This window comes from Elephantulus edwardii, unplaced genomic scaffold (assembly GCF_000299155.1).
Source record: "Elephantulus edwardii isolate Elephantulus edwardi_28Jun2011 unplaced genomic scaffold, EleEdw1.0 scaffold00058, whole genome shotgun sequence".
NCBI classification, from domain to species: Eukaryota; Metazoa; Chordata; class Mammalia; order Macroscelidea; family Macroscelididae; genus Elephantulus; species Elephantulus edwardii.
The window spans coordinates 11,635,447-11,649,395 of NW_006399808.1; the positions used below are offsets into that span (position 1 = coordinate 11,635,447).

The 13,949-nt window shown below is 36.9% G+C and overlaps 1 protein-coding gene across 1 annotated transcript in view; it reads right to left on the reverse strand.

Moving 5' to 3' along the window:
* The window catches only part of ANKRD50 (ankyrin repeat domain 50), a 79,653-nt gene that overhangs the window by 10,557 nt on the left and 55,147 nt on the right, over positions 1-13,949 (reverse strand). The window contains exon 2 of the mRNA XM_006887551.1: positions 9,217-9,446. Coding sequence (XP_006887613.1) covers positions 9,217-9,446 — 230 coding nt within the window. The remainder of the gene's footprint in view (positions 1-9,216; positions 9,447-13,949) is intronic.

The following is a 13,949-nucleotide window of genomic DNA, read 5'->3' on the forward strand; positions in this document are numbered from 1 at the left end:
GACAATGATGTGGCTAAGGTCAACACTTTGATTAGGCCTGATGGAGAGAAGAAGGCCTATGTTCGACTTGCTCCTGATTATGATGCTTTGGATGTTGCCAACAAAATTGGGATCATCTAAACTGAGTCCAGCGGGCTAATTCTAAATGTAATAAATTTTTCTCACCATAAAAAAAAAACAAACCAACCAACCAAACATTCCATATCTGACCCTCAAACAAAACAAGAGAATCCACCTTCCAGAATCCAACTGCTTCACACATGAGCCTCCAAACTGGAGACTGAGGCTCGAAACAACTTTTAAATACAAAGGCCCACCCACTAGGCCCCCTGATTGACTCTAAGCAAGAGGCTTCCAGCTTATATAGCAGGTAGTTAGGAGTAGCTATTTCTGGAAAAGGGGCTCTGGTGATTTAGTGGTAAGGGTTTATGCTGTCAATTCAAAATGACCTGATTCAAATACACCAGCTGCTCTGCAGAAGAAAGATGGGTAGTCTCCTCCCATGCAATTTACTACTTCTGAAAACCTACTGGAGGGTCAACTATGACTTGGTTCTAACTCCATGGTACATAACAACAATAATTCCTTGGGAAAAGATTATCATGTTTAAAAAGGTGGAGGATCAGCAAAAGAGTAGGAAACCCTCAATGAGATGGACTAACATAGTGATAGTAACATGTCAAGTTTAGCAGAGATGATGGGATGACACAAAATAGGGCAGATTTGAATCTGTTGTTCATAGAATTGCTAGAGTTGTAGTTAACTTGATGGCAATATGACAATGCCAAATGTGTCAGCAACCCTCAAAAAAGGAAGCTAAGAAAATGTTCAAGATGAAAAGAAAATAAAACTAAATGCAATAAATTATCCTGTATTAGATACTCTATCAATTTGAGGGAGGTCTTGTGGCTTAGTGGATAAGGGAGCATGCTGCCAACCCAAAGGCAGGTGGTTCAAATCCACCAGCTGAGACTGGGAAGAAAGATTGGTAATCTCTTCTCATGGGATTTACAGCTTCTGAAAACCAACTGGAGAATCAGCTATGAGTCATTTCCAACTCAGTGGCACATAACAACATCCAGAGGAGAAAATAATAAAAAGGAGCACTTGACCAATTATCAAAATCAGAATGTGAACTATGCATTAGTTAATATATCAACATGAAACTATCTGAATGATTATACTTGGTCTTAGAAAAAGTGAGTAATGATGCATAAACCTATTCTCAAATGATCCAGAGAAAAGAAAGAAATAATATGTGCAATGTAAACATATGTTGTTTCTGTTATGTGCCATCAAGTCATCTGAAACTCATAGCAGCCCTCTGTACGATAGCTCTGAAGCCCCTGCCTTGCCATGAACCAGTCTCACTGAAACTGACACACCTACCCTCAATGCTCTAGCCACTGTACCAATTCATCTCTTTTGGGGTTTTCCTTTCCTGCACTGTCCACTATTCTGAGCATGATGTCCCTCTCCAAGGATCAGTCTTTTCTGGCCATATGCCCAAAGTATGTGAGACAGAGCTTCAAAATGCTAGTGTCTAAGGAGAAACTTGGTTTCACTCTCTTCCAAGGCAGACGCATTTGTTGTCTTGGTGGTCCATGCTAGTTTAAGACTCTTCTCCAGCACGGCAAATCAAAGGCATCAATTCTTTTTTTATCATCCTTAGTCCTTATCCAGCTCTCCGCTGCATAGCAAGTAATTGAGAAGACCATGGATTCGCCTTAGTCTCTAGACTGCTATCATTGCTTCTCAGTACTCTGGAAAGGTCCCTGACACATAAATATAAATACATATAAAGAGTGGAGAAAAATACTAAAAATTGGTAAATTTGGATAAAGGATTTAACAGGCATGCTCTATTATATGTATTTTTTTCTAATGTTTAAGTTATTTCAAAGAAGGGTTTTTTTTAAAAAAAAAACTCTTAAAAGTAAGGCTGAGGGGTTTTCACACTTGTTCACATTATTCAAAGGTTTCTAAATAGCAAATACCATAAGTCATATTTACTATGCAGCCATTAGTTCAAATAATAAAAAAAATCCTACATTTCAGAGCTGTATAAAACAAAAGAGCTATACACCACTGAATTTTTTTCATATTTTAATATACTGTAAAAATTTTGCAAGGGTACTATATGTCTAGTAGGACCTCAACTATTTATCTCCTTGATTATATAGTAAATGTTCTTACATATCCTAAATGTTAAAAAAAAAAAAATCTCAGAATATGTTGTTCATGGCATCACAGTAAATTTGCAAAATGTCTGGAAAAAAGGTTTCTGGTTACATCAGTTAACATTTGATTTTATTTTTTTTTTCTTCGGTCTTAATTCTTTAAATTCACCTACTTCTCATTTTTCCCCATACTTTTATTTGGTCATACTACAGTTTAACAAAGGAGCTCTGGTAGTTTACTGGTAAAGAACTGCACTGCTAACCCAAAGGTTCATAGTTTGAATCCCTCAGCTGCTCTTCAATAGAAAGATGGGCAACTCCTCCCACATGATTGACTGTCTCTGAAAACCCACCAGAGGGTCAGCTATGGGTTGTGTCTGAGTCAAAGATACACAACCACAACAACTTATCATAAACAGCTTTAATTTAATATTTTTTCTATATTTAAGTACTTAATAATTTTGAATTAGTAATTTCAACTATGGAATGAAAGACACTCCTGACCTACAGAAGCTTTAAATCATGTCTAGAAACTTGAAAGCATCTACATTTACCATTGATATAAAATAATTTGTCTTCTTATGCATCAGAGAGTTGGACAATGACCAAGGAGGATAGAAAGAGAATTGATGCCTTTGAGCTGTGGTGTTGGAGAAGAGTATTGAGGGTACCATGGACTGCTAGGAAAACAAATAGATTCATCCTAGAAAGGGTTAAACCGGGTGGCTCCTTGGAGGCAAGGATTCTGAGGCTCTATCTAACATACTTCGGACATGTTGTAAGGAGAGACCGGTCCTTAAAGAAGGACATCATGCTTGGGAGGGTGGAGGGACAGCGCAGGAGGGGAAGGCCCTCTATGAGGTGGATTGATTCAGTGACTGGGATAATCGGGATGGGAGTGTCAGAGACAGTGCAATTGGCACAGGACAGAGCAGAGTTTAGGGCTGTTGAAGATAGATAGGGTCGCTATGAGTTGCAAGCGACTCAATGGCACATAACAACAACAGCAATCTTTGTGTGTTGCTTTTGGTTTTAGAAATTCATTAAACAATTTAAAATGGGACAGGAAAATTATTTGCCATGTTGTTAATCAGAAAAAGTTATTTTGTAAACATGATACCACCTTACATTTAGCACTTGACCACTTCTGAAGTGATCCTATACATGCTTACTGACTTACATAAAAGATCATATAAGCTACTAAAAATATCTCTAAAGAAAATGAACTAAGATTAACAAATGGTTTCATTTTCCTTGGATCTACAGTTAAATCTCATGGAAGAAGCAATCAAGAAATCAAATAGTGTACTGAATTGGGGAAAGGTACTGCTGTAAAAGATCTCTTCAAAGTGAAAATCAAACAAACAAACAAAAACCCACCCCAAAACCCAAAGTTTTCACTTTGAGGATTAAGGTGCACCTAACTGATGTCATGGTATTTTCAATTACATATATGTGAAAGCTGAACAAAGAACAGGAAGACAGAAGAATCCAAGACTTTCAATTATGGTGTTGGTGAAGTTTAACATGCACAGCCAGAATAGACAAATTTGTCTTAAAAGAAGCTGGAATCCTCTTGAAGTAGGGATGCAGTGACTTCATCCCATGAGCTTTCTCCATAATATCAGGAGAGACCAGTCCCTAAAGATGGACATCACACCTGGTGAAGGTTTAATGAAAGAGGGAGATCTTCAAATAGATGCATGGACACTGTGGCTGCAACAATGGACTCAAACGTAGCAAAGCTTGTAAGGATGGTGCAAGGACAGGCAGTTTTGTTTTGTGATATTATTTATCACAGTGGGTCAACTATGAGTCAGAAGTGACATGGTGTCAGCTAAAAACAAAACAATAGCAACCAAGATATTTCTGTAGAAATAGTTTCAGTATTTGAGAAAGAAATGGAATTATTCTTCTCTGAGATCCAAGTATTTCAAAGGTACTTTAAATACTTATCATACATAGTTTACTTTATGTGAAATACATAGTTTTTAATTATAAAAATGTGGTGGGAAATCTTAGGTTACAGAAATTGTACAAAGTTTCACAGCTATAAAAGAAAGGACTAGCACTCTGAATGATTCTTTCTGGCTGTTTATTCTGTTTCAAAAGAAATATTAAAGTTTGGTATTTTCAATAAGATGAGAGTAGGAACAGAAAGTTGTAAAAGAGAATATGTGAATTTGATAAGAGGTGAGAGAGAGACAGCACATAGAGAATTTCACAGAATAGGTACAAAGTGTATACAAATTACACAATAAAGCTTTCTCAAATATGAAACATAAATATGAATTTAAATAGGGAAAATTAATCATATTCACTACAACCAGCAGTAATTTGTTTACTGAAACAGAACTAAGAATAGCTATTAATTAAGAACTTACATATCTTGAGAGACAGTTACTGAAATTGGTTGAATTTAAGAAATGGCAAATTTTGACCACTATACATATGTTCTCTCTCCATGAACATATATATTTTTAAATAGTGGCATCAAAGTATATTTCCAATGTTTTACATAGGTTTGAAAAAAGTTAAGTGTTCAAAATTTCTAAGGGCGTGAAACGTGGTTTACGAAATGATGAATCACTTCTTAGACTATTTCTTGACTTAAAGTAATACTTCTCAAAGTGTAAGTGAACCTGTGCTATTCAGCATACAATGACAGAAATGACAGGACATGTGCCAATATTTACAAACTGATGATCACTGTAACTATTTATTATCCTAAGAACCTGAAGGCATAAGAGATAAGAAAATAAAATCTGAGTGAACACAATAATAATAAAGTTAGGGGAATTCTTGACTTATAAAATAATAAATTACAAAGCCTTCAAAATAGTCATTAAGAAGATAATATGATTATACTTAAAAAGTTTACGTAATTTTATATTTGAAAATTAGGGAATCATATTGTCACATAGTGACGATAGCGAAAAAACATCCACAGAATTTAACATCAAGTATAAACAAAGAATGGCTAATATTTCACAATATTTTAATATTTAAAAATGCTATATCATTTAAAGAATCTTCCAAAAATAAAAGATATTATTTACATAATCAGATAATGTAAGTTTACATAAAAATAGTCAAGTATCATTAAAGATGTGTTCTATACAAAATTATCTTAGGTCTGCTGCTATGTTTTCTGTCCTAGTAAATAAGGCCCTATAGTAAATAATATAGCCTTGTTTTTGTGCCATTCAAAGTGATTTTTATAATGTTGACTTTAAAATGAAATAAAGAAATGCTGCTAATCATTATAGCAACATACAAAGAAGAAAAATCTCTTTCCAAAATGTTGTCTTTAAATATACATTAAATAAAGATAAATACATTCAATTACACATTTAGTAGACTTCAAGGAATTAGTACAATTAAAATAAACTTACAAAAATAGTTAAAAAGAGTAACAAGAGAAAGCAGTCTTTATAATGCTGTTAGGTACCATTATGGTGACTCATAATGACCCTATAAACAACAGATCTAAACTTTTTCTACACACACACACACACAAATACACACTCCCCATAAAGAATTGTACTGCTAACCCAAAAGATCATTCATCTTTGATGATTCAAATCCTCCTGCTGCCCTCCTGTGCAATTCACAGCATCCACAAACCAGTTGAAGGGCCAGCTATGCGGACTTAACGGTAATGAAGGAACTTGAGTGAGACTTTGCCTCTAAGAACCACTCAAGTTGCACTTTCTCTCAACAGACATGTTCATTGTTTGGCAGGCCATGGAATATTTAAGTCTCTGAAACCTGCACTAGAGCATCAAGAAGCTAAAACAAAGGGAAGAGAGGTTGAAGTAAGAGAGGTTAATGGAAGATCTCATAATACAGCTCATGAAGACAAAGCATTTTAACAGACTGTACATTAACACTAGAAACTGGAGAACTAAATGGGAAGAACTTGCTCAGCATTTCTGAAGCTGAAAGAACTGAAAAAATTCAAGTCTAGAGCTGCAGTCCTAAAAGATGTCATAGGCAAAATCTTAAATGATCCAGGAAGGATCAAAAGAAGATGGAAAGAATACCAGAACTGGTTCACACTAAAAAATTCCAGTAAGAACCATATGACTGAGAGCCAACGGTAATGAAGGAAAAGTTTTAAGCTGCATTGAAGGCCTTGGCAAAAAAGTAAGGTCCTAGGAACAGATGGGACACCAAATGTTTCAAATAACAGATGCAACCTTGGTCATGCTCACCCATCTATGCCAGGAAATCTGGATGGTAGCTGACTGAAAACAATCCTTATTTATTCCAATTGCCAAAAAAGGGGATCGAACAAAATGTGGAAATGATCAAACAGTATCATAAATATCACACATAAGCAAAAAAATTGCCAAAGATCATCTGATAACGGATAGAAGAGTACACTGACAAAGAAATGCCAGAAGTTCAGACTGGGTTAAGAAGAGGCTGTGGCACCAGGGGTATCACTGTTGATGTAGAATGGATCCACACCAAAAACGGAGAATATCGGAAGAATGTCTATTTATGTTTTATTGACTAAGCAAGCATTTGACTCTGTGGATCATAACAAATTATGGCTAACACTGAGAAAAATGAAAATCCCAGAACACTTAATTGTGCTCAGAGTAAGGGAACACTCCATGGTTTAAAAAAGTGTGTCAGGGATGTATCCTCTCTCCACGTCTACTGAATCGGCATGCTAAGCAAACCATTCAAGAAGCTGGACACTATGAAGAAGAATATGGCACCAGGATTGGAGGAAGACTCATCCACAACCTGTGCTACGAAGATGACACAATCTTGCTTGCTTAAAGTGAAGAGGACTTGAAGAGCTTGCTGGAGATCAAAAAACACAGATTTCAAAACAGATTGCATCTCAACAAGAAAAAAAATTTCACCACTAGATCTAAAGGCAACATCAATATAGATGGAGAAAAGATTTGTCAACAACATCATCTTACTTAGATCTACAGTAAACATACTTTCAACCAGCAGCCAGGAGATGTATCACACTGGGCAAGTCTGCTGCAGGGACCTGCCTAAATTGCTGAGGAGCAATGATGACAGTTTGAGCACTAAGGAATGCTTGGTTCAGGCATTGGTCTTTTCATTTATTTCCTATGAATCTAAGGAGAAGGATAATGAATAAGGATGATGAAGAATTATTAAATATTAAAGCCTTTGAGTTATGGGGTTAGAGAAGAGTCCTGGTACTGAGTTTCCATGGACTACTAAAAGAACAAATACATCTTGCAGAAAGTAGAGCCAGAGTGCTCCTTGGAGGAAAGGATGAGAAAGTTTTATCTTACATACTCTGGATATGTTTTTAGGAGAGGTTATCTCTTGGAGAGGGACATCGTGCTTGGGAAAGTGGTGCCTCAATGAAAGAGAAAAAGGCCCTTAAACCAGAGGGACTGATACAGTAATTGCTGCTATGAACTCAAGTATGTGAGAGATGATGAAGATGTCATAGGACAGGATTTATTGTTCACAGGATCACTATGAGTCATATTCGACTCAAAAACATCTAGAAATAACTCTATCATCACAATGCAGAGAAAGACATCAATTCTTCTTTTATCATCTTTATTCACTGTCTTTCAGATGGAGAGGAAACAAATGGAAAAAATTATGGCTTGGATCATGTTCACCATAGACTTTAAACTTACATTCTTGCCCTTTTTCACTTTGGAGAAGTACAAGATACAAGATTTTTCCCAGTGTAACACATCTTTTGTTTATCTGACTATTGTTACCATAGGTGCTATCTGTGAACCTGGTGGCTTAGAGGGTACAAAGTTGCACTGTCAATCAAAAGGTAGGTTGTTCAAATCCATCAGTTCCTCCTTGGAGGAAAGATGGGGAACTGGACAATCTCCTCTTGAAAAAGCCTCTGGATGGTCAGCTATGAGTCAGTTCTGACTTAAAAGCCATGAGTGAATGAGCAAGAAAGATAGATAGATAGATAGATAGATAGATAGATAGATAGATAGATAGATAGATAATCTCTAAAAAATCTGTTAAGAAAAAATCACTACTGGCTGGAAAACTTCTGGTAGAGGTTTTCTTAACAAATTCGGTTTTGCATTTTAAAATACCCAAAGCTCTTATCAACTCATATACAACAAAAAAGAATATACCTGGAAACCAAAGGTGCCACAACTATTATGGTTAACTGATAGAGAAAACAAATCTGGCTACAGGAACTCAATTTAATAAATTATTAAATTTTCACTATTATAAAGTGTATTAATGGAATATAGAATTACTAAATGATAATGTAAAATGTATAGGGAGCTTAGGTAGTCTAGTGGCAAGCAGCTGTGTTGTTAACCTAAAGGCAGAGTTTGAATTTACCAGCGGCTCTTTGAAAAGACAGTTGGGCAATCTCCTCCCATACAATTTATAGTCTCGAAAACCTCACTGGAGAGGCAGCTATGAGTTGCTTCTGATTCAATAGCACATAATAAAAGCAACATAAAATGTTAAGTGATATAGCTAAACAACTAGTAATTATTCTCTTCCAACTGTTCTATAACCCCCTGTGGCTTCTCTTATTTCTGATTATATACTTTATACATTATATAGTCTCACAGTTTTATTCAAAGGTAAGAATAAAGGTATATTTCAAGAAATTCCTAGAGGAATGTTGACTGTCTCTGTTTTCATAACCAGAATATACATAAAATACCATGATTTAAAGACAGGCATGTCTGTTACTTTAAAGATGCTCAATCTAGCTGATCATGATTCAACAAAGTAATTAAAGACATACACATATGTAGCAACTAGAATGTCATATTTACTAAGAAAGCCATATTTACTAAGGGCTTTCAGGAAAAGGACCCTAAAGAAAAGTAGCATTTAAATTATCTTAAAATATTCTATGGCTTGTTTTACATGTAACTGATAAATATAAAAGGTAAAGTTGGGATTAACTGACAGAAGCAGCAATCAGAATTTCAATTGTGCACTTTCTCCTAAAGAGTAAATACATGTACTACTTCATGAATAAAAAACATTTGACGATTGCAGTAAGTAAGTATGCTTACCGGTAAACATTTTAGTAACAGCCTTACTCTGTTTCCGGGCAGAACAGAGAAGCAATAGCCATGGTGGAAAGAACTCATGGTGACCAGCTAAGAGCTCTGCAACAGTCCCAGATAAGCTGGTTGATGTTTGTTCACCTTCAGCAATGTTACACCCTTCATCAACAGAATCAACAAGGAGGTAAAGACTTTGCTGGGGAGGCTTCATTCCCAAAAGAGGAAGGAGAACACACCTGTAAAACACATTCACAGGAGCATTTTTAATGTCAACGACCATGATGTTACCAATTTTTTTTAAAAATTAGTATTACTAGCTATAATTATCTTCTAATGGAAAATAAACCAAGGAGGTTTCAGAATAAAATATAATACAAGCTGAAATCTTCACTTTAAAGCAAGCACTGGTATTAAATAGTTCACCATTTCCAGTAATAGTATTTAGCACAATAATGTATTTGAGCTTATTAATAATTCAGCACACATTTGAAGGACAGTGGATGCTCAAGGAAAACAATTTTTGATACTATATTCCATATCTGATTTCATGAGTCAGTTAAAAAAAATTGCATCCAAAATACACAAGTAATTTTGAGTAAAGTTAACCAAACAAAATCCAAAATAAACACTGGGGATTAGCTTCCATGAAAAGAACATTTTTGCTTTAAATTTTATTACGGCTTGACCTGAACCCACCCTATAGCTGAGGGATAATGGAGACCTTCTTTCATAAAGAACAGCTAATACAATCGTATGGATGCCTATTCTGTCACCTGTGGTCAGGGAGTCACAACTCAACTGCACATAAAGAATTTTTAAGTGTTTTATTATTAGTCCTCTTAGAAAACAACTTTTCTTTACATTAGTTTATCATATATAAATTTTAATAAATTGTATAAACTATAGATTCAATTTGATAGATCTTCCTATTTCAAAGTAAACTGACTTTTTATTTCACTGAATAAATGCACTTCCAACATATGTAATTTATATTGACATTGAATGTAACTTTTTAAAATTAAAACCATGCTCATCATTCTCAAATATCTCCAGCATTACCAGCCTACTCCAATCTGTTCTCATCTTTTTCATCTGGACTACTGTGATAATACATACTTTAAATAACAAAACAAAACAGAAACAACTGAAATTCATTGCTGTTTTCATTTACAGCTGACCCTTCATCAGGTATCTAACGCTGTAAATCACAATGGGGGGAGACTGAATCATCTTTCTAAGTCTAACGAGGAGTCACTGGTAGATTCAAGCTGCTGGCCACACACAGCCTTTGGACTATTTTTGTCATGTATTGTCGAGTCGCTTGCAACTTATAGTGACCTTATGTACAAGAGCCCTAAACCCTGCTCTCTCCTGTGCCAAACGCCTTGTCTCTGGCACACCTATCCACATTGCCCCAGTCATTGAATCAATCCATCTCATTGGAGTTCTTCCTATCCTGTGCTGTCCCTCTACCCTCCGAAGCATGAATTGTATTGGGAAAGCATGATGACCCTCTCCAAGGACTAGTCCCTCCTTGTAACATGTCCAAAGTATGTCAGATGAAACGTCAGAATCCTTGCCTTCAAGGAGCATCCTGGTTTCACTTTCTCCAGGACAAACCTGTTTGTTTTCCTAGCAGTCCATGGTATATTCAACACTCTTCTCCAACACCACAGCTCAAAGGCATCGATTCTCTTTCTATCATCCCTAGTCATTGTTCAGCTCTCTTACTTCTAGCAAGCAACTGCAAAGATTATACAGACATCGTTGATGTCAACCAACTTTCCCAGTGCAATTCATCTCTTGATTTCCTGGCTGCTGGTACCAAGAGTGTAGACTGTGGTGCCAAGCAAAGTAAAACTGTTAACAATCTCAATCTCTTCACTAACTGCTGCAAACTGGCCTTTGTTTTCTTGATGTTCAGCTTCAATCCATATTGAAAGCTGAAGTCCTCGACCTTCTACATTCTATAGTAAGCACTTCAGGTCCTCCTTGGTTTCAGCAAGCAGGTTGTGTTATCTGCATAACGCAGGTTGTTACTGAAACTTCCTCCAATCCTGACGCCACATGCCTCACCATACAGCCCAGCCTCCCAGATGATCTTGTTCAGAGTATAGATTGAAAAGGTACGGAGATAGGACACATTCCTGGGGTACACCTTTCCTGATTCTGAACCATGCAGTGTCTCCTTGCTCTGTTCTGATGACTGCCTCCTGGTACAAGTATAGGTTTCACATAAGCACAATCTAATGTTCTAGGATTCCCAATTTTCTCAGAGTCAGCCACATTTTGTTATGATCCAAACAGTCAAACACCTTTGCATAAGAAACTGGCAGCAGCATGAGGAGTTCGAAATCACAGAAGCCCTGATGGCTTGAGACTTAAGCCATTTTATCAAGGGCTGGATAAGGGGAAAGAGGTGTTGAATGGTGTAGGCAGAAGTGGAAAGGGATGATGGTAGAGTAGGGAAAGAGATGGGTTTAGACACAGGTGCCAACAGTGGGTAGCAACACTGAATCAGTCATTTTATAATTGGGTAAATGTCTTTCATCTGCCCCTTTCTATAAAATGCTTGTCTGTCAGATACTATTCTAAAAAAAAAAAAAAAATTAAGACAGCCTAGGAAGGATTAGTAACCCACTTCTGAAATAACAGGCCTTCATAAACCCTATGTACAATAGTACACACTTACACTAGAAGACATGACAACTGAGGCTTAGATCTCAAATAGGGAAACACAAAGGAGGAGGAACAGCGGTAAGCAGACACTTGTGATTGGAACATGGAATGTGAGAAGCATGAATATAGGAAAACTGGACATTCTTAAGGAAAAAAGAGAACACAAATATTGACATACTAGGTATTGGTGAAGAGAGGTGGCTTGGCATTGGACATTTTTAATCAGATGACCGTATGATCTACTGTGCTGAGGATGAAAAGGTGAGAAAAAATGGGGTTGCTTTCATAATTAAAAAAGTCATTTCTAGATCCATCTTGAAATACAATGTGGTGAGCCTTTAGATTAGCAGCCTAATTTCCGAAAAGTTATCTTGCCAAAGCTCAGTATCACAATACACCTGCCCACCTGCCCTCAACTTCTTCCTCAAAATGAGTCCACATGGCAGCCAAAGTAATCTTTTAAAAATGATACTTTAGTCACATTAGCCTTCTTTCAGTGATTTTATTAGATACAATTACATGAGCCTTTTCATTTACAGTTTCAAAATGGAAACTATTTTATTTGCTTTCATAACATCAAATATTTCTCTATCACAGCATCAAGTGTGAAATTTTATGCTTACGTACTCAAAGTTATTAATGTCTATTTTTCCTTTTAAACTGTAAACATCAGGAGAACAGAGACTATCTTGATCTGTGCACGCCCTGAACTTACATCATCACAGTGCCTCACTCAGAGCAGTGCTGTTATTGTTAACAGGTGCCCTCAAGCCTATGACTCAAAGTGACCCCTGAAGAATAACAGATCTGAATCTCGCCGTATCCTGCACCACCCTCATGATCTCTGTCATGCTCAAGCCCATTGTGACAGCTGCTATTTCAATCCATCTCGTGAAGGATTTCCATCTCTTTCGTCGACCCTCTACCTTTCCCTGCATTTTACCTCTCTCTAGGTACTGGTTCCTCCTAAAAATATACTCAAAATAAATAAGAAATGTCACTATTCTGGTTATATCTCCTTCAAGGCAGATGGTTTTGTTTTAGTAGTCACACATGTAGTTGTTGAGTAGTAGCTTTGGGAGCCAACCATAGCTGACCTTCCGGCAGGTTTTCAGAGTCAGTAATCACATGGGAGGAGAGTGTCCATCCTTCTCCTGCAGAGCAGTTGGTGGATTCAAACTGCTTGCCTTCGGGACTGTAGCAAAGCTTCTTACCACTAGGTCACCAGGTTCTATGGTAGCCACTCACAGTAGATCTTAAATTATTATCTGCCAATGGAAGTATTTTAGCTTACAATGGAAAAAACAACTACAATGCAATATCCTCTGTGCTATGGTAAAATGCTGGTAGCTCTAATGATATAGTCCATAGGGAATTATGCTCCTACTCCAAAGGCCATGACTCTCAGGCTGCTTGAATCCACCAGGAACTCCATGGGAGAAAGATGGGCAATTTCCTTCACAATCATTTATACCCTTAGAAATCACTAGAAGATTTGTTATGTTGTTGTTGTTGTTTGGTGCCGCAGAGTATGACACATAGAGACTCTATGTACAAAAGATATGAATCCAGTACTGTCCTGCACTATCCTCACACTTTATGACACACAAAAGCCCACTGCAGCAGTCACTGTATCAATCCACTTGGTTGAGGGTCTTCCTCTCATCCTTCCCAACATCAGGTCCGTCTCCAAGGAACAGCACCTCCTAGCAGCATGTCCAAACTATTTGAGGCAAAACTACATCATTCCTGCCTCCAAAGAACACTCTGGCTGCACCATCGCCATGACATATCTGTTCATTTTCTTGGCCATCCATGGGTTGTTCAGTGCTCTTCTCCAACAGCTTAAAGCCGTCAATTCTTTTTCTGTCATCCTTATTTGTTGTCCAAGTCTTGGATGCATAGGTAGTTACTAGAAAGACTATCGCCTAAATCAGACACATCTTAGTTCTCAAAGTGACATCACTACTCCTTAATAATTTGGAAAGGTCCCTAACTGAAGATTTCCCAGTGCAATGGGTCTCTTTATTTCCTGATTGCTGGTACCAAGGGTGCTAACT